The following is a 19,741-nucleotide window of genomic DNA, read 5'->3' on the forward strand; positions in this document are numbered from 1 at the left end:
ATCTCTCCCCATCCAGGTAGTCTATTAATCTCTCTCCTCCATCAAGGTAGTCTATTAATCTCTCTCCCCATCCAGGTAGTCTATTAATCCCTCTCCCCACCCAGGTAGTCTATTAATCTCTCCCCATCCAGGTAGTCTATTAATCTCTCTCCCCATCCAGGTAGTCTATTAATCTCTCCCCATCCAGGTAGTCTATTAATCTCTCCCCATCCAGGTAGTCTATTAATCTCTCTCCCATCCCCATCCAGGTAGTCTATTAATCTCTCTCCCCATCCAGGTAGTCTATTAATCTCTCCCCATCCAGGTAGTCTATTAATCTCTCTCCCCTATCCCCATACAGGTAGTCTATTAATCTCTCCCCATCCCGGTAGTCTATTAATCTCTCCCCCCATCCAGGTGGTCTATTAATCTCTCTCCCATCCAGGTAGTCTATTAATCTCTCCCCCATCCAGGTAGTCTATTAATCTCTCTCCCCATCCAGGTAGTCTATTAATCTCTCTCCCCCATCCCCATCCAGGTAGTCTATTAATCTCTCTCCCCCATCCCCATCCAGGTAGTCTATTAATCTCTCTCCCCCATCCCCATCCAGGTAGTCTATTAATCTCTCTCCCCATCCTCATCCAGGTAGTATATTAATCTCTCCCCCATCCCCATCCAGGTAGTATATTAATCTCTCCCCCATCCAGGTAGTCTATTAATCTCTCCCCCCATCCAGGTAGTCTATTAATCTCTCTCCCCCATCCAGGTAGTCTATTAATCTCTCTCCCCCATCCCCATCCAGGTAGTCTATTAATCTCTCTCCCCATCCAGGTAGCCTATTAATCTCTCTCCCCCATCCCCATCCAGGTAGTCTATTAATCTCTCTCCCCCATCCAGGTAGTCTATTAATCTCTCTCCCCATCCAGGTAGTCTATTAATCTCTCTCCCCATCCAGGTAGTCTATTAATCTCTCCCCATCCAGGTAGTCTATTAATCCCTCTCCCCATCCAGGTAGTCTATTAATCTCTCCCCATCCAGGTAGTCTATTAATCTCTCTCCCCATCCAGGTAGTCTATTAATCTCTCCCCATCCAGGTAGTCTATTAATCTCTCCCCATCCAGGTAGTCTATTAATCTCTCTCCCATCCCCATCCAGGTAGTCTATTAATCTCTCTCCCCATCCAGGTAGTCTATTAATCTCTCCCCATCCAGGTAGTCTATTAATCTCTCTCCCCTATCCCCATCCAGGTAGTCTATTAATCTCTCCCCATCCAGGTAGTCTATTAATCTCTCCCCCCATCCAGGTAGTCTATTAATCTCTCTCCCATCCAGGTAGTCTATTAATCTCTCCCCCATCCAGGTAGTCTATTACTCTCTCTCCCCCATCCCCATCCAGGTAGTCTATTAATCTCTCCCCCATCCCCATCCAGGTAGTCTATTAATCTCTCCCCCCATCCAGGTAGTCTATTAATCTCTCCCCCATCCCCATCCAGGTAGTCTATTAATCTCTCTCCCCATCCAGGTAGTCTATTAATCTCTCCCCCATCCCCATCCAGGTAGTCTATTAATCTCTCTCCCCATCCAGGTAGTCTATTAATCTCTCTCCCCCATCCCCATCCAGGCAGTCTATTAATCTCTCTCCCCCATCCCCATCCAGGTAGTCTATTAATCTCTCTCCCCCATCCCCATCCAGGTAGTCTATTAATCTCTCTCCCCATCCTCATCCAGGTAGTATATTAATCTCTCCCCCATCCCCATCCAGGTAGTATATTAATCTCTCCCCCATCCAGGTAGTCTATTAATCTCTCCCCCCATCCAGGTAGTCTATTAATCTCTCTCCCCCATCCAGGTAGTCTATTAATCTCTCTCCCCCATCCCCATCCAGGTAGTCTATTAATCTCTCCCCAATCCAGGTACTCTATTAATCTCTCTCCCCATCCAGGTAGTCTATTAATCTCTCTCCCCCATCCCCATCCAGGTAGTCTATTAATCTCTCTCCCCCATCCCCATCCAGGTAGTCTATTAATCTCTCTCCCCATCCTCATCCAGGTAGTATATTAATCTCTCCCCCATCCCCATCCAGGTAGTATATTAATCTCTCCCCCATCCAGGTAGTCTATTAATCTCTCCCCCCATCCAGGTAGTCTATTAATCTCTCTCCCCCATACAGGTAGTCTATTAATCTCTCTCCCCCATCCCCATCCAGGTAGTCTATTAATCTCTCCCCCATCCAGGTAGTCTATTAATCTCTCTCCCCATCCAGGTAGTCTATTAATATCTCTCCCGTCCCCATCCAGGTAGTCTATTAATCTATCTCCCATCCCCATCCAGGTAGTCTATTAATCTCTCTCCCCATCCAGGTAGTCTATTAATCTCTCTCCCCCATCCCCATCCAGGTAGTCTATTAATCTCTCTCCCCCATCCAGGTAGCCTATTAATCTCTCTCCCCCATCCCCATCCAGGTAGTCTATTAATCTCTCTCCCCCATCCAGGTAGTCTATTAATCTCTCTCCCCATCCAGGTAGTCTATTAATCTCTCTCCCCATCCAGGTAGTCTATTAATCTCTCCCCATCCAGGTAGTCTATTAATCTCTCCCCATCCAGGTAGTCTATTAATCTCTCTCCCCTATCCCCATCCAGGTAGTCTATTAATCTCTCCCCCCATCCAGGTAGTCTATTAATCTCTCCCCCATCCCCATCCAGGTAGTCTATTAATCTCTCTCCCCATCCAGGTAGTCTATTAATCTCTCCCCCATCCCCATCCAGGTAGTCTATTAATCTCTCTCCCCATCCAGGTAGTCTATTAATCTCTCTCCCCCATCCCCATCCAGGTAGTCTATTAATCTCTCTCCCCCATCCCCATCCAGGTAGTCTATTAATCTCTCTCCCCCATCCCCATCCAGGTAGTCTATTAATCTCTCTCCCCATCCTCATCCAGGTAGTATATTAATCTCTCCCCCATCCCCATCCAGGTAGTATATTAATCTCTCCCCCATCCAGGTAGTCTATTAATCTCTCCCCCCATCCAGGTAGTCTATTAATCTCTCTCCCCCATACAGGTAGTCTATTAATCTCTCTCCCCCATCCCCATCCAGGTAGTCTATTAATCTCTCCCCCATCCAGGTAGTCTATTAATCTCTCTCCCCATCCAGGTAGTCTATTAATCTCTCTCCCATCCCCATCCAGGTAGTCTATTAATCTATCTCCCATCCCCATCCAGGTAGTCTATTAATCTCTCTCCCCATCCAGGTAGTCTATTAATCTCTCTCCCCCATCCCCATCCAGGTAGTCTATTAATCTCTCTCCCCCATCCAGGTAGCCTATTAATCTCTCTCCCCCATCCCCATCCAGGTAGTCTATTAATCTCTCTCCCCCATCCAGGTAGTCTATTAATCTCTCTCCCCATCCAGGTAGTCTATTAATCTCTCTCCCCATCCAGGTAGTCTATTAATCTCTCCCCATCCAGGTAGTCTATTAATCTCTCTCCCCATCCAGGTAGTCTATTAATCTCTCTCCCCATCCAGGTAGTCTATAATCTCTCCCCCCATTCAGGTAGTCTATTAATCTCTCCCCATCCAGGTAGTCTATTAATCTCTCCCCCATCCAGGTAGTCTATTAATCTCTCTCCCCCATCCCCATCCAGGTAGTCTATTAATCTCTCTCCCCATCAGGGTAGTCTATTAATCTCTCCCCCATCCCCATCCAGGTAGTCTATTAATCTCTCTCCCACATCCCCATCCAGGTAGTCTATTAATCTCTCTCCCCCATCCCCATCCAGGTAGTCTATTAATCTCTCTCCCCATCCAGGTAGTCTATTAATCTCTCTCCCCATCCAGGTAGTCTATTAATCTCTCTCCCCCATCCCCATCCAGGTAGTCTATTAATCTCTCTCCCCCATCCCCATCCAGGTAGTCTATTAATCTCTCTCCTCCATCAAGGTAGTCTATTAATCTCTCTCCCCATCCAGGTAGTCTATTAATCCCTCTCCCCACCCAGGTAGTCTATTAATCTCTCCCCATCCAGGTAGTCTATTAATCTCTCTCCCCATCCAGGTAGTCTATTAATCTCTCCCCATCCAGGTAGTCTATTAATCTCTCCCCATCCAGGTAGTCTATTAATCTCTCTCCCATCCCCATCCAGGTAGTCTCTTAATCTCTCTCCCCATCCAGGTAGTCTATTAATCTCTCCCCATCCAGGTAGTCTATTAATCTCTCTCCCCTATCCCCATACAGGTAGTCTATTAATCTCTCCCCATCCCGGTAGTCTATTAATCTCTCCCCCCATCCAGGTGGTCTATTAATCTCTCTCCCATCCAGGTAGTCTATTAATCTCTCCCCCATCCAGGTAGTCTATTAATCTCTCTCCCCCATCCCCATCCAGGTAGTCTATTCATCTCTCCCCCCATCCCCATCCAGGTAGTCTATTAATCTCTCTCCCCATCCAGGTAGTCTATTAATCTCTCCCCCATCCCCATCCAGGTAGTCTATTAATCTCTCTCCCCATCCAGGTAGTCTATTAATCTCTCTCCCCCATCCCCATCCAGGTAGTCTATTAATCTCTCTCCCCCATCCCCATCCAGGTAGTCTATTAATCTCTCTCCCCCATCCCCATCCAGGTAGTCTATTAATCTCTCTCCCCATCCTCATCCAGGTAGTATATTAATCTCTCCCCCATCCCCATCCAGGTAGTATATTAATCTCTCCCCCATCCAGGTAGTCTATTAATCTCTCCCCCCATCCAGGTAGTCTATTAATCTCTCTCCCCCATCCAGGTAGTCTATTAATCTCTCTCCCCCATCCCCATCCAGGTAGTCTATTAATCTCTCTCCCCATCCAGGTAGTCTATTAATCTCTCTCCCCCATCCCCATCCAGGTAGTCTATTAATCTCTCTCCCCCATCCAGGTAGCCTATTAATCTCTCTCCCCATCCAGGTAGTCTATTAATCTCTCTCCCCATCCAGGTAGTCTATTAATCTCTCCCCATCCAGTTAGTCTATTAATCCCTCTCCCCATCCAGGTAGTCTATTAATCTCTCCCCATCCAGGTAGTCTATTAATCTCTCTCCCCATCCAGGTAGTCTATTAATCTCTCCCCATCCAGGTAGTCTATTAATCTCTCCCCATCCAGGTAGTCTATTAATCTCTCTCCCATCCCCATCCAGGTAGTCTATTAATCTCTCTCCCCATCCAGGTAGTCTATTAATCTCTCCCCATCCAGGTAGTCTATTAATCTCTCTCCCCTATCCCCATCCAGGTAGTCTATTAATCTCTCCCCATCCAGGTAGTCTATTAATCTCTCCCCCATCCAGGTAGTCTATTAATCTCTCTCCCATCCAGGTAGTCTATTAATCTCTCCCCCATCCAGGTAGTCTATTACTCTCTCTCCCCCATCCCCATCCAGGTAGTCTATTAATCTCTCCCCCATCCCCATCCAGGTAGTCTATTAATCTCTCCCCCCATCCAGGTAGTCTATTAATCTCTCCCCCATCCCCATCCAGGTAGTCTATTAATCTCTCTCCCCATCCAGGTCGTCTATTAATCTCTCCCCCATCCCCATCCAGGTAGTCTATTAATCTCTCTCCCCATCCAGGTAGTCTATTAATCTCTCTCCCCCATCCCCATCCAGGCAGTCTATTAATCTCTCTCCCCCATCCCCATCCAGGTAGTCTATTAATCTCTCTCCCCCATCCCCATCCAGGTAGTCTATTAATCTCTCTCCCCATCCTCATCCAGGTAGTATATTAATCTCTCCCCCATCCCCATCCAGGTAGTATATTAATCTCTCCCCCATCCAGGTAGTCTATTAATCTCTCCCCCCATCCAGGTAGTCTATTAATCTCTCTCCCCCATACAGGTAGTCTATTAATCTCTCTCCCCCATCCCCATCCAGGTAGTCTATTAATCTCTCCCCAATCCAGGTACTCTATTAATCTCTCTCCCCATCCAGGTAGTCTATTAATCTCTCTCCCATCCCCATCCAGGTAGTCTATTAATCTATCTCCCATCCCCATCCAGGTAGTCTATTAATCTCTCTCCCCATCCAGGTAGTCTATTAATCTCTCTCCCCCATCCCCATCCAGGTAGTCTATTAATCTCTCTCCCCCATCCAGGTAGCCTATTAATCTCTCTCCCCCATCCCCATCCAGGTAGTCTATTAATCTCTCTCCCCCATCCAGGTAGTCTATTAATCTCTCTCCCCATCCAGGTAGTCTATTAATCTCTCCCCCCATCCAGGTAGTCTATTAATCTCTCTCCCATCCAGGTAGTCTATTAATCTCTCCCCCATCCAGGTAGTCTATTACTCTCTCTCCCCCATCCCCATCCAGGTAGTCTATTAATCTCTCCCCCATCCCCATCCAGGTAGTCTATTAATCTCTCCCCCCATCCAGGTAGTCTATTAATCTCTCCCCCATCCCCATCCAGGTAGTCTATTAATCTCTCTCCCCATCCAGGTAGTCTATTAATCTCTCCCCCATCCCCATCCAGGTAGTCTATTAATCTCTCTCCCCATCCAGGTAGTCTATTAATCTCTCTCCCCCATCCCCATCCAGGCAGTCTATTAATCTCTCTCCCCCATCCCCATCCAGGTAGTCTATTAATCTCTCTCCCCCATCCCCATCCAGGTAGTCTATTAATCTCTCTCCCCATCCTCATCCAGGTAGTATATTAATCTCTCCCCCATCCCCATCCAGGTAGTTTAACCTGTTAGGGCTAGGGGGCAGCATTGACACGGCTGGATAAAAAACATACCCGATTTAATCTGGTTACCACTCCTACTCAGTAACTAGAATATGCATATACGTATTACATATGGATAGAAAACACCCTAAATTTTCTAAAACTGTTTGAATGGTGTCTGTGAGTATAACAGAACTCAAATGGCAGGTCAAAACCTGAGAGATTCCTTTACAGGAAGTGGCCTGTCTGACCATTTCTGGAACTTCTTTGCCATCTCTATCATTTACTAAGGATCTCTGCTCTAACGTGACACTTCCCACGTCGTCCATAGGCTCTCAGAGCCCGGGAAAAAAGAGAATGTCGTCATTCCAGCCCCAGGCTGAAACACATTATCGCCTTTCTCAAGTGGCCCATCAAGAGACACTAGCTTATGCGCGTGACCCCGACCGCCCCCGCCTTTGGGATTTTTTCCTCTGTTTGCCGAAAAGGAGATTCCCTGTCGGAATTTTATCGCTTTTCTACGAGAAAAATGACGTAAAAATTGATTTTAAACAGCGGTTGACATGCTTCGACGTACGGCAATTGAATACTTTGAATTTTATTGTCAGGAATTGCGCCAAGCGCGCGACACTTCTTTACTATTTCGGATAGTGTCTGGAACGCACGAACAAAACGCCGCTATTCGGATATAACGATGGATTATTTTGGACCAAACCAACATTTGTTATTGAAGTAGACGCCCTGGGTGTGCATTCTGACGAAGACAACAAAAGGTAATGACATTTTTATAATAGTAAATATGATTATGGTGAGTGCTAAACTTGCCGGGTGTCTAAATAGCGAGCCCGTGATGCCTGGGCTATGTACTTAGAATATTGCAAAATGTGCTTTCACCAAAAAGCTATTTTAAAATCGGACATATCGAGTGCATAGAGGAGGTCTGTATCTATAATTCTTAAAATAATTGTTATGCTTTTTGTGAACGTTTATCGTGAGTAATTTAGTAAAATGTTAGCGAATTCCCCGTAAGTTTGCGGGGGGTATGCTAGTTCTGAACGTCACATGCTAATGTAAAAAGCTGGTTTTTGATATAAATATGAACTTGATTGAACAAAACATGCATGTATTGTATAACATAATGTCCTAGGGTTGTCATCTGATGAAGATCATCAAAGGTGAGTGCTGCATTTAGCTGTCTTCTGGGTTTTGGTGACATTATATGCTGGCTTGAAAAATGGGTGTCTGATTATTTCTGGCTTGGTACTCTGCTGACATAATCTAATGTTTTGCTTTCGTTGTAAAGCCTTTTTGAAATCGGACAGTGTGGTTAGATTAACGAGAGTCTTATCTTTAAATGGCTGTAAAATAGTCATATGTTTGAGAAATTGAAGTAATATGATTTTGAAGATTTTGAAAATCGCGCCACAGGATGGCAGTGGCTGTTACGTAGGTGGGACGAATTCGTCCCGCCGGTCCCATAGAGGATATTAATCTCTCCCCCATCCAGGTAGTCTATTAATCTCTCCCCCCATCCAGGTAGTCTATTAATCTCTCCCCATCCAGGTAGTCTATTAATCTCTCTCCCCTATCCCCATCCAGGTAGTCTATTAATCTCTCCCCCCATCCAGGTAGTCTATTAATCTCTCCCCCATCCCCATCCAGGTAGTCTATTAATCTCTCTCCCCATCCAGGTAGTCTATTAATCTCTCCCCCATCCCCATCCAGGTAGTCTATTAATCTCTCTCCCCCATCCCCATCCAGGTAGTCTATTAATCTCTCTCCCCCATCCCCATCCAGGTAGTCTATTAATCTCTCTCCCCCATCCCCATCCAGGTAGTCTATTAATCTCTCTCCCCATCCTCATCCAGGTAGTATATTAATCTCTCCCCCATCCCCATCCAGGTAGTATATTAATCTCTCCCCCATCCAGGTAGTCTATTAATCTCTCCCCCCATCCAGGTAGTCTATTAATCTCTCTCCCCCATACAGGTAGTCTATTAATCTCTCTCCCCCATCCCCATCCAGGTAGTCTATTAATCTCTCCCCCATCCAGGTACTCTATTAATCTCTCTCCCCATCCAGGTAGTCTATTAATCTCTCTCCCATCCCCATCCAGGTAGTCTATTAATCTATCTCCCATCCCCATCCAGGTAGTCTATTAATCTCTCTCCCCATCCAGGTAGTCTATTAATCTCTCTCCCCCGTCCCCATCCAGGTAGTCTATTAATCTCTCTCCCCCATACAGGTAGCCTATTAATCTCTCTCCCCCATCCCCATCCAGGTAGTCTATTAATCTCTCTCCCCCATCCAGGTAGTCTATTAATCTCTCTCCCCATCCAGGTAGTCTATTAATCTCTCCCCATCCAGGTAGTCTATTAATCTCTCTCCCCATCCAGGTAGTCTATTAATCTCTCCCCATCCAGGTAGTCTATTAATCTCTCTCCCCATCCAGGTAGTCTATTAATCTCTCCCCATCCAGGTAGTCTATTAATCTCACTCCCCCATCCAGGTAGTCTATTAATCTCTCTCCCCATCCAGGTAGTCTATTAATCCCTCTCCCCATCCAGGTAGTCTATTAATCTCTCCCCGTCCAGGTAGTCTATTAATCTCTCTCCCCATCCAGGTAGTCTATTAATCTCTCTCCCCCATCCCCATCCAGGTAGTCTATTAATCTCTCCCCCATCCCCATCCAGGTAGTCTATTAATCTCTCTCCCATCCCCATCCAGGTAGTCTATTAATCTCTCTCCCCATCCAGGTAGTCTATTAATCTCTCCCCATCCAGGTAGTCTATTAATCTCTCTCCCCTATCCCCATCCAGGTAGTCTATTAATCTCTCCCCATCCAGGTAGTCTATTAATCTCTCCCCCCATCCAGGTAGTCTATTAATCTCTCTCCCATCCAGGTAGTCTATTAATCTCTCTCCCCCATCCAGGTAGTCTATTAATCTCTCCCCATCCAGGTAGTCTATTAATCTCTCTCCCCCATCCAGGTAGTCTATTAATCTCTCCCCCATCCCCATCCAGGTAGTCTATTAATCTCTCCCCATCCAGGTAGTCTATTAATCTCTCTCCCCCATCCAGGTAGTCTACTCATCTCTCTCCCCATCCAGGTAGTCTATTAATCTCTCCCCCATCCAGGAAGTCTATTAATCTCTCTCCCCCATCCAGGTAGTCTATTAATCTCTCTCCCCCATCCAGGTATTCTATTAATCTCTCTCCCCAACCAGGTAGTCTATTCATCTCTCTCCCCATCCAGGTAGTCTATTAATCTCTCCCCCATCCAGGTAGTCTATTAATCTCTCTCCCCATCCAGGTAGTCTATTAATCTCTCTCCCCCATCCCCATCCAGGTAGTCTATTAATCTCTCTCCCCATCCAGGTAATCTATTAATCTCTCCCCCATCAAGGTAGTCTATTAATCTCTCTCCCCATCCAGGTAGTCTATTAATCTCTCTCCCCATCCAGGTAGTCTATTAATCTCTCCCCCCCATCCCCATCCAGGTAGTCTATTAATCTCTCCCCCCATCCAGGTAGTCTATTAATCTCTCCCCATCCAGGTAGTCTATTAATCTCTCTCCCCATCCAGGTAGTCTATTAATCTCTCCCCCATCCAGGAAGTCTATTAATCTCTCTCGCCCATCCAGGTAGTCTATTAATCTCTCTCCCCCATCCAGGTAGTCTATTAATCTCTCTCCCCATCCAGGTAGTCTATTAATCTCTCTCCCCATCCAGGTAGTCTATTAATCTCTACCCCATCCAGGTAGTCTGTTAATCTCTCTCCCCATCCAGGTAGTCTATTAATCTCTCTCCCCCATCCCCATCCAGGTAGTCTAATAATCTCTCTCCCCATCCAGGTAGTCTATTAATCTCTCCCCCATCCAGGTAGTCTATTAATCTCTCTCCCCATCCAGGTAGTCTATTAATCTCTCTCCCCATCCAGGTAGTCTATTAATCTCCCCCCCCCATCCCCATCCAGGTAGTCTATTAATCTCTCTCCCCCATCCAGGTAGTATATTAATCTCTCTCCCCCATCCCCATCCAGGTAGTCTATCAATCTCTCTCCCCATCCAGGTAGTCTATTAATCTCTCTCCCCATCCAGGTAGTCTATTAATCTCTCTCCCCCATTCAGGTAGTCTATTAATCTCTCTCCCCCATCCCCATTCAGGTAGTCTATTAATCTCTCTCCCCATCCAGGTAGTCTATTAATCTCTCTCCCCCATCCAGGTAGTCTATTAATCTCTCTCCCCCATCCCCATCCAGGTAGTCTATTAATCTCTCCCCATCCAGGTAGTCTATTAATCTCTCTCCCCCATCCCCATCCAGGTAGACTATTAATCTCTCTCCCCATCCAGGTAGTCTATTAATCTCTCCCCATCCAGGTAGTCTATTAATCTCTCCCCATCCAGGTAGTCTATTAATCTCTCTCCCCCATCCCCATCCAGGTAGTCTATTAATCTCTCCCCCATCCAGGTAGTCTATTAATCTCTCCCCCATCCCCATCCAGGTAGTCTATTAATCTCTCTCCCCCATCCAGGTAGTCTATTAATCTCTCTCCCCATCCAGGTAGTCTATTAATCTCTCCCCCATCCAGGTAGTCTATTAATCTCTCTCCCCATCCAGGTAGTCTATTAATCTCTCCCCCCATCCAGGAAGTCTATTAATCTCTCTCGCCCATCCAGGTAGTCTATTAATCTCTCTCCCCCATCCAGGTAGTCTATTAATCTCTCTCCCCATCCAGGTAGTCTATTAATCTCTCTCCCCATCCAGGTAGTCTATTAATCTCTACCCCATCCAGGTAGTCTGTTAATCTCTCTCCCCATCCAGGTAGTCTATTAATCTCTCTCCCCCATCCCCATCCAGGTAGTCTATTAATCTCTCTCCCCATCCAGGTAGTCTATTAATCTCTCCCCCCCATCCCCATCCAGGTAGTCTATTAATCTCTCCCCCCATCCAGGTAGTCTATTAATCTCTCCCCCCATCCAGGTAGTCTATTAATCTCTCCCCATCCAGGTAGTCTATTAATCTCTCTCCCCATCCAGGTAGTCTATTAATCTCTCCCCCATCCAGGAAGTCTATTAATCTCTCTCGCCCATCCAGGTAGTCTATTAATCTCTCTCCCCCATCCAGGTAGTCTATTAATCTCTCTCCCCATCCAGGTAGTCTATTAATCTCTCTCCCCATCCAGGTAGTCTATTAATCTCTACCCCATCCAGGTAGTCTGTTAATCTCTCTCCCCATCCAGGTAGTCTATTAATCTCTCTCCCCCATCCCCATCCAGGTAGTCTATTAATCTCTCTCCCCATCCAGGTAGTCTATTAATCTCTCCCCCATCCAGGTAGTCTATTAATCTCTCTCCCCATCCAGGTAGTCTATTAATCTCTCTCCCCATCCAGGTAGTCTATTAATCTCCCCCCCCCATCCCCATCCAGGTAGTCTATTAATCTCTCTCCCCCATCCAGGTAGTATATTGATCTCTCTCCCCCATCCCCATCCAGGTAGTCTATTAATCTCTCTCCCCATCCAGGTAGTCTATTAATCTCTCTCCCCATCCAGGTAGTCTATTAATCTCTCTCCCCCATTCAGGTAGTCTATTAATCTCTCTCCCCCATCCCCATTCAGGTAGTCTATTAATCTCTCTCCCCATCCAGGTAGTCTATTAATCTCTCTCCCCCATCCAGGTAGTCTATTAATCTCTCTCCCCCATCCCCATCCAGGTAGTCTATTAATCTCTCCCCATCCAGGTAGTCTATTAATCTCTCTCCCCCATCCCCATCCAGGTAGACTATTAATCTCTCTCCCCATCCAGGTAGTCTATTAATCTCTCCCCATCCAGGTAGTCTATTAATCTCTCCCCATCCAGGTAGTCTATTAATCTCTCTCCCCCATCCCCATCCAGGTAGTCTATTAATCTCTCCCCCATCCAGGTAGTCTATTAATCTCTCCCCCATCCCCATCCAGGTAGTCTATTAATCTCTCTCCCCCATCCAGGTAGTCTATTAATCTCTCTCCCCATCCAGGTAGTCTATTAATCTCTCCCCCATCCAGGTAGTCTATTAATCTCTCTCCCCATCCAGGTAGTCTATTAATCTCTCTCCCCATCCAGGTAGTCTATTAATCTCCCCCCCCCATCCCCATCCAGGTAGTCTATTAATCTCTCTCCCCCATCCAGGTAGTATATTAATCTCTCTCCCCCATCCCCATCCAGGTAGTCTATTAATCTCTCTCCCCATCCAGGTAGTCTATTAATCTCTCTCCCCCATCCCCATTCAGGTAGTCTATTAATCTCTCTCCCCCATCCCCATTCAGGTAGTCTATTAATCTCTCTCCCCATCCAGGTAGTCTATTAATCTCTCTCCCCCATCCAGGTAGTCTATTAATCTCTCTCCCCCATCCCCATCCAGGTAGTCTATTAATCTCTCCCCATCCAGGTAGTCTATTAATCTCTCTCCCCCATCCCCATCCAGGTAGTCTATTAATCTCTCCCCCATCCAGGTAGTCTATTAATCTCTCTCCCCATCCAGGTAGTCTATTAATCTCTCCCCCATCCAGGTAGTCTATTAATCTCTCTCCCCATCCAGGTAGTCTATTAATCTCTCCCCCCATCCAGGAAGTCTATTAATCTCTCTCGCCCATCCAGGTAGTCTATTAATCTCTCTCCCCCATCCAGGTAGTCTATTAATCTCTCTCCCCATCCAGGTAGTCTATTAATCTCTCTCCCCATCCAGGTAGTCTATTAATCTCTACCCCATCCAGGTAGTCTGTTAATCTCTCTCCCCATCCAGGTAGTCTATTAATCTCTCTCCCCCATCCCCATCCAGGTAGTCTATTAATCTCTCTCCCCATCCAGGTAGTCTATTAATCTCTCCCCCCCATCCCCATCCAGGTAGTCTATTAATCTCTCCCCCCATCCAGGTAGTCTATTAATCTCTCCCCATCCAGGTAGTCTATTAATCTCTCTCCCAATCCAGGTAGTCTATTAATCTCTCCCCCATCCAGGAAGTCTATTAATCTCTCTCGCCCATCCAGGTAGTCTATTAATCTCTCTCCCCCATCCAGGTAGTCTATTAATCTCTCTCCCCATCCAGGTAGTCTATTAATCTCTCTCCCCATCCAGGTAGTCTATTAATCTCTACCCCATCCAGGTAGTCTGTTAATCTCTCTCCCCATCCAGGTAGTCTATTAATCTCTCTCCCCCATCCCCATCCAGGTAGTCTATTAATCTCTCTCCCCATCCAGGTAGTCTATTAATCTCTCCCCCATCCAGGTAGTCTATTAATCTCTCTCCCCATCCAGGTAGTCTATTAATCTCTCTCCCCATCCAGGTAGTCTATTAATCTCCCCCCCCCATCCCCATCCAGGTAGTCTATTAATCTCTCTCCCCCATCCAGGTAGTATATTAATCTCTCTCCCCCATCCCCATCCAGGTAGTCTATTAATCTCTCTCCCCATCCAGGTAGTCTATTAATCTCTCTCCCCATCCAGGTAGTCTATTAATCTCTCTCCCCCATTCAGGTAGTCTATTAATCTCTCTCCCCCATCCCCATTCAGGTAGTCTATTAATCTCTCTCCCCATCCAGGTAGTCTATTAATCTCTCTCCCCCATCCAGGTAGTCTATTAATCTCTCTCCCCCATCCCCATCCAGGTAGTCTATTAATCTCTCCCCATCCAGGTAGTCTATTAATCTCTCTCCCCCATCCCCATCCAGGTAGACTATTAATCTCTCTCCCCATCCAGGTAGTCTATTAATCTCTCCCCATCCAGGTAGTCTATTAATCTCTCCCCATCCAGGTAGTCTATTAATCTCTCTCCCCCATCCCCATCCAGGTAGTCTATTAATCTCTCCCCCATCCAGGTAGTCTATTAATCTCTCCCCCATCCCCATCCAGGTAGTCTATTAATCTCTCTCCCCCATCCAGGTAGTCTATTAATCTCTCTCCCCATCCAGGCAGTCTATTAATCTCTCCCCCATCCAGGTAGTCTATTAATCTCTCTCCCCATCCAGGTAGTCTATTAATCTCTCCCCCCATCCAGGAAGTCTATTAATCTCTCTCGCCCATCCAGGTAGTCTATTAATCTCTCTCCCCCATCCAGGTAGTCTATTAATCTCTCTCCCCATCCAGGTAGTCTATTAATCTCTCTCCCCATCCAGGTAGTCTATTAATCTCTACCCCATCCAGGTAGTCTGTTAATCTCTCTCCCCATCCAGGTAGTCTATTAATCTCTCTCCCCCATCCCCATCCAGGTAGTCTATTAATCTCTCTCCCCATCCAGGTAGTCTATTAATCTCTCCCCCATCCAGGTAGTCTATTAATCTCTCTCCCCATCCAGGTAGTCTATTAATCTCTCTCCCCATCCAGGTAGTCTATTAATCTCCCCCCCCCATCCCCATCCAGGTAGTCTATTAATCTCTCTCCCCCATCCAGGTAGTATATTAATCTCTCTCCCCCATCCCCATCCAGGTAGTCTATTAATCTCTCTCCCCATCCAGGTAGTCTATTAATCTCTCTCCCCCATCCCCATTCAGGTAGTCTATTAATCTCTCTCCCCCATCCCCATTCAGGTAGTCTATTAATCTCTCTCCCCATCCAGGTAGTCTATTAATCTCTCTCCCCCATCCAGGTAGTCTATTAATCTCTCTCCCCCATCCCCATCCAGGTAGTCTATTAATCTCTCCCCATCCAGGTAGTCTATTAATCTCTCTCCCCCATCCCCATCCAGGTAGTCTATTAATCTCTCCCCCCATCCAGGTAGTCTATTAATCTCTCTCCCCCATCCAGGTAGTCTATTAATCTCTCCCCCCATCCAGGTAGTCTATTAATCTCTCCCACCCTGCCTGACTCAGTCTCTCTCCCTCTCCCACCCTGCCTGACTCAGTCTCTCTCCCACCCTGCCTGACTCAGTCTCTCTCCCACCCTGCCTGGCTCACTCTCTCTCCCTCTCCCACCCTGCCTGGCTCTGAGGCTAAAACAATGAATTATCTTTGGAAGAGATAAGAGTTTGTTATTAAACTGGTGTCATATATACATGTATATCAGATAGTTACATACTTGCTATTCCAGTTTTTCCCATCTTTACAGCCCAGCTGTCGGAGGACACTGCACCTGTAGGAGATAACAGAGCAGCGCTGAGAGAAGGAAAACACGGCTGGCAGGAGGGATTCATCACTGGGGCTTTCTACAGATACTTGCCTGTTGATAAAATCTATGGCTTGTGCTTTGAGCTGCTCGGCACTGTGTAAATCCGCCAGGATGAGGGTATCAGCCACGTTCTCCACAGAGAGGCTGTTGCACAGAGCCTCTTCACACATCACCTTTAAACGCTCCAAGGCATACTGGAGGAGAGAGAGAGTTAGGATTGGTTAGGATTCAGAACGGTATGAATAGAAGAATAACACATTCTAACAGTGTACTGGGAGAGAAGAGAATTGACTCTGTACCGGTACCCCTTGTATATAGCCTCCACATTGACTCTGTACCGTAATACCCTGTATATAGCCTCCACATTGACTCTGTACCGTAATACCCTGTATATAGCCTCCACATTGACTCTGTACCGTAATACCCTGTATATAGCCTCCACATTGACTCTGTACCGGTACCCCCTGTATATAGCCTCCACATTGACTCTGTACCGTAATACCCTGTATATAGCCTCCACATTGACTCTGTACCGGTACACCCTGTATATAGCCTCCACATTGACTCTGTACCGGTACCCCTTGTATATAGCCTCCACATTGACTCTGTACCGTAATACCCTGTATATAGCCTCCACATTGACTCTGTACCGGTACCCCCTGTATATAGCCTCCACATTGACTCTGTACCGGTACCACCCTGTATATAGCCTCCACATTGACTCTGTACCGGTACCCCCTGTATATAGCCTCCACATTGTCTCTGTACCGTAATACCCTGTATATAGCCTCCACATTGACTCTGTACCGGTACCCCCTGTATATAGCCTCCACATTGACTCTGTACCGGTACCCCCTGTATATAGCCTCCACATTGACTCTGTACCGGTACCCCCTGTATATAGCCTCCACATTGACTCTGTACCGGTACCCCCTGTATATAGCCTCCACATTGACTCTGTACCGGTACCCCCTGTATATAGCCTCCACATTGACTCTGTACCGGTACCCCCTGTATATAGCCTCCACATTGACTCTGTACCGGTACCCCCTGTATATAGCCTCCACATTGACTCTGTACCGGTACCCCCTGTATATAGCCTCCACATTGACTCTGTACCGGTACCCCCTGTATATAGCCTCCACATTGACTCTGTACCGGTACCCCCTGTATATAGCCTCCACATTGACTCTGTACCGGTACCCCCTGTATATAGCCTCCACATTGACTCTGTACCGGTATCCCCTGTATATAGCCTCCACATTGACTCTGTACCGGTACCCCCTGTATATAGCCTCCACATTGACTCTGTACCGGTACCCCCTGTATATAGCCTCCACATTGACTCTGTACCGGTACCCCCTGTATATAGCCTCCACATTGACTCTGTACCGGTACCCCCTGTATATAGCCTCCACATTGACTCTGTACCGTAATACCCTGTATATAGCCTCCACATTGACTCTGTACCGGTACCCCCTGTATATAGCCTCCACATTGACTCTGTACCGGTACCCCCTGTATATAGCCTCCACATTGACTCTGTACCGTAATACCCTGTATATAGCCTCCACATTGACTCTGTACCGTAATACCCTGTATATAGCCTCCACATTGACTCTGTACCGGTATCCCCTGTATATAGCCTCCACATTGACTCTGTACCGGTACCCCCTGTATATAGCCTCCACATTGACTCTGTACCGTAATACCCTGTATATAGCCTCCACATTGACTCTGTACCGTAATACCCTGTATATAGCACCGCTATTGTTATTTTACTGCTGTTCTTAAATTATTTGTTATTGTTATCTCTTACTTTTTTGGGGGTATTTTCTTAAAACTGCATTGTTGGTTAAGAGTTGTAAGTAAGCATTTCACTGTAAGTTCTACACCTGTTGTATTCGGCGCATGTGACAAATATAATTTGATTTCATTTGATTGTAGGGTTCCAATCATCTGGGCTCCTGGACTCCTGGTCATTTCAAGGTTGAGTTGAAGCCATGACTGGTAAATGATCCAGGACCAGCTCAGTTAATCCCTACCATTGTGACAATGAGTCGTCATAATGCTGCATCAAATGTACATTATCCTAGGGGCGTTGGCAGACACAGTGTAAGTAACTTAATTTATGTCCCCCTAATTGCCCTGATACCTTTGTTAATCCTACAGCTGTTGTATGCAGTAATCATGAGCCTATGAACCAGAGTTACACTGTTAACACTGAGGTGGTGTGTCCAATAGGAAGACCACTGTTAACACTGAGGTGGTGTGTCCTATAGGAAGACCACTGTTAACACTGAGGTGGTGTGTCCTATAGGAAGACCACTGTTAACACTGAGGTGGTGTGTCCTATAGGAAGACCACTGTTAACACTGAGGTGGTGTTATCCTAGTAGGAAGACCACTGTTAACACTGAGGTGGTGTTATCCTAGTAGAAAGACCACTGTTAACACTGAGGCGGTGTGTCCTAGTAGGAAGACCACTGTTAACACTGAGGCGGTGTGTCCTAGTAGGAAGACCACTGTTAACACTGAGGTGGTGTGTCCTAGTAGGAAGACCACTGTTAACACTGAGGTGGTGTGTCCTAGTAGGAAGACCACTGTTAACACTGAGGTGGTGTGTCCTAGTAGGAAGACCACTGTTAACACTGAGGTGGTGTGTCCTAGTAGGAAGACCACTGTTAACACTGAGGTGGTGTGTCCTAGTAGGAAGACCACTGTTAACACTGAGGTGGTGTGTCCTAGTAGGAAGACCACTGTTAACACTGAGGTGGTGTGTCCTAGTAGGAAGACCACTGTTAACACTGAGGTGGTGTGTCCTAGTAGGAAGACCACTGTTAACACTGAGGCGGTGTGTCCTAGTAGGAAGACCACTGTTAACACTGAGGTGGTGTGTCCTAGTAGGAAGACCACTGTTAACACTGAGGTGGTGTGTCCTAGTAGGAAGACCACTGTTAACACTGAGGTGGTGTGTCCTAGTAGGAAGACCACTGTTAACACTGAGGCGGTGTGTCCTAGTAGGAAGACCACTGTTAACACTGAGGTGGTGTGTCCTATAGGAAGACCACTGTTAACACTGAGGTGGTGTGTCCTATAGGAAGACCACTGTTAACACTGAGGTGGTGTTATCCTAGTAGGAAGACCACTGTTAACACTGAGGTGGTGTGTCCTAGTAGGAAGACCACTGTTAACACTGAGGCGGTGTTGTCCTAGTAGGAAGACCACTGTTAACACTGAGGTGGTGTGTCCTAGTAGGAAGACCACTGTTAACACTGAGGTGGTGTTATCCTAGTAGGAAGACCACTGTTAACACTGAGGTGGTGTGTCCTAGTAGGAAGACCACTGTTAACACTGAGGTGGTGTTATCCTAGTAGGAAGACCACTGTTAACACTGAGGTGGTGTTATCCTAGTAGGAAGACCACTGTTAACACTGAGGTGGTGTGTCCTAGTAGGAAGACCACTGTTAACACTGAGGTGGTGTGTCCTAGTAGGAAGACCACTGTTAACACTGAGGTGGTGTGTCCTATAGGAAGACCACTGTTAACACTGAGGCAGTGTGTCCTATAGGAAGACCACTGTTAACACTGAGGTGGTGTGTCCTATAGGAAGACCACTGTTAACACTGAGGTGGTGTGTCCTATAGGAAGACCACTGTTAACACTGAGGTGGTGTTATCCTAGTAGGAAGACCACTGTTAACACTGAGGTGGTGTTATCCTAGTAGAAAGACCACTGTTAACACTGAGGCGGTGTGTCCTAGTAGGAAGACCACTGTTAACACTGAGGCGGTGTGTCCTAGTAGGAAGACCACTGTTAACACTGAGGTGGTGTGTCCTAGTAGGAAGACCACTGTTAACACTGAGGTGGTGTGTCCTAGTAGGAAGACCACTGTTAACACTGAGGTGGTGTGTCCTAGTAGGAAGACCACTGTTAACACTGAGGTGGTG

General features: G+C 46.6%; 1 protein-coding gene across 3 annotated transcripts in view; it reads right to left on the reverse strand.

Annotated features, from left to right (window-relative positions):
- The window catches only part of LOC106593662 (speckle-type POZ protein-like A), a 223,217-nt gene that overhangs the window by 47,212 nt on the left and 156,264 nt on the right, over window positions 1–19,741 (reverse strand). For all 3 annotated transcript variants that reach the window (XM_045704961.2, XM_045704962.2, XM_045704960.2), the window contains 2 exons: window positions 15,844–15,986; window positions 15,703–15,756 (listed from right to left, as the gene is read on the reverse strand). In XM_045704961.2, coding sequence (XP_045560917.1) covers window positions 15,703–15,756; window positions 15,844–15,986 — 197 coding nt within the window. The remainder of the gene's footprint in view (window positions 1–15,702; window positions 15,757–15,843; window positions 15,987–19,741) is intronic.

This window comes from Salmo salar, chromosome 21 (assembly GCF_965601325.2).
Source record: "Salmo salar chromosome 21, fSalSal1, whole genome shotgun sequence".
NCBI classification, from domain to species: domain Eukaryota; kingdom Metazoa; phylum Chordata; class Actinopteri; order Salmoniformes; family Salmonidae; genus Salmo; species Salmo salar.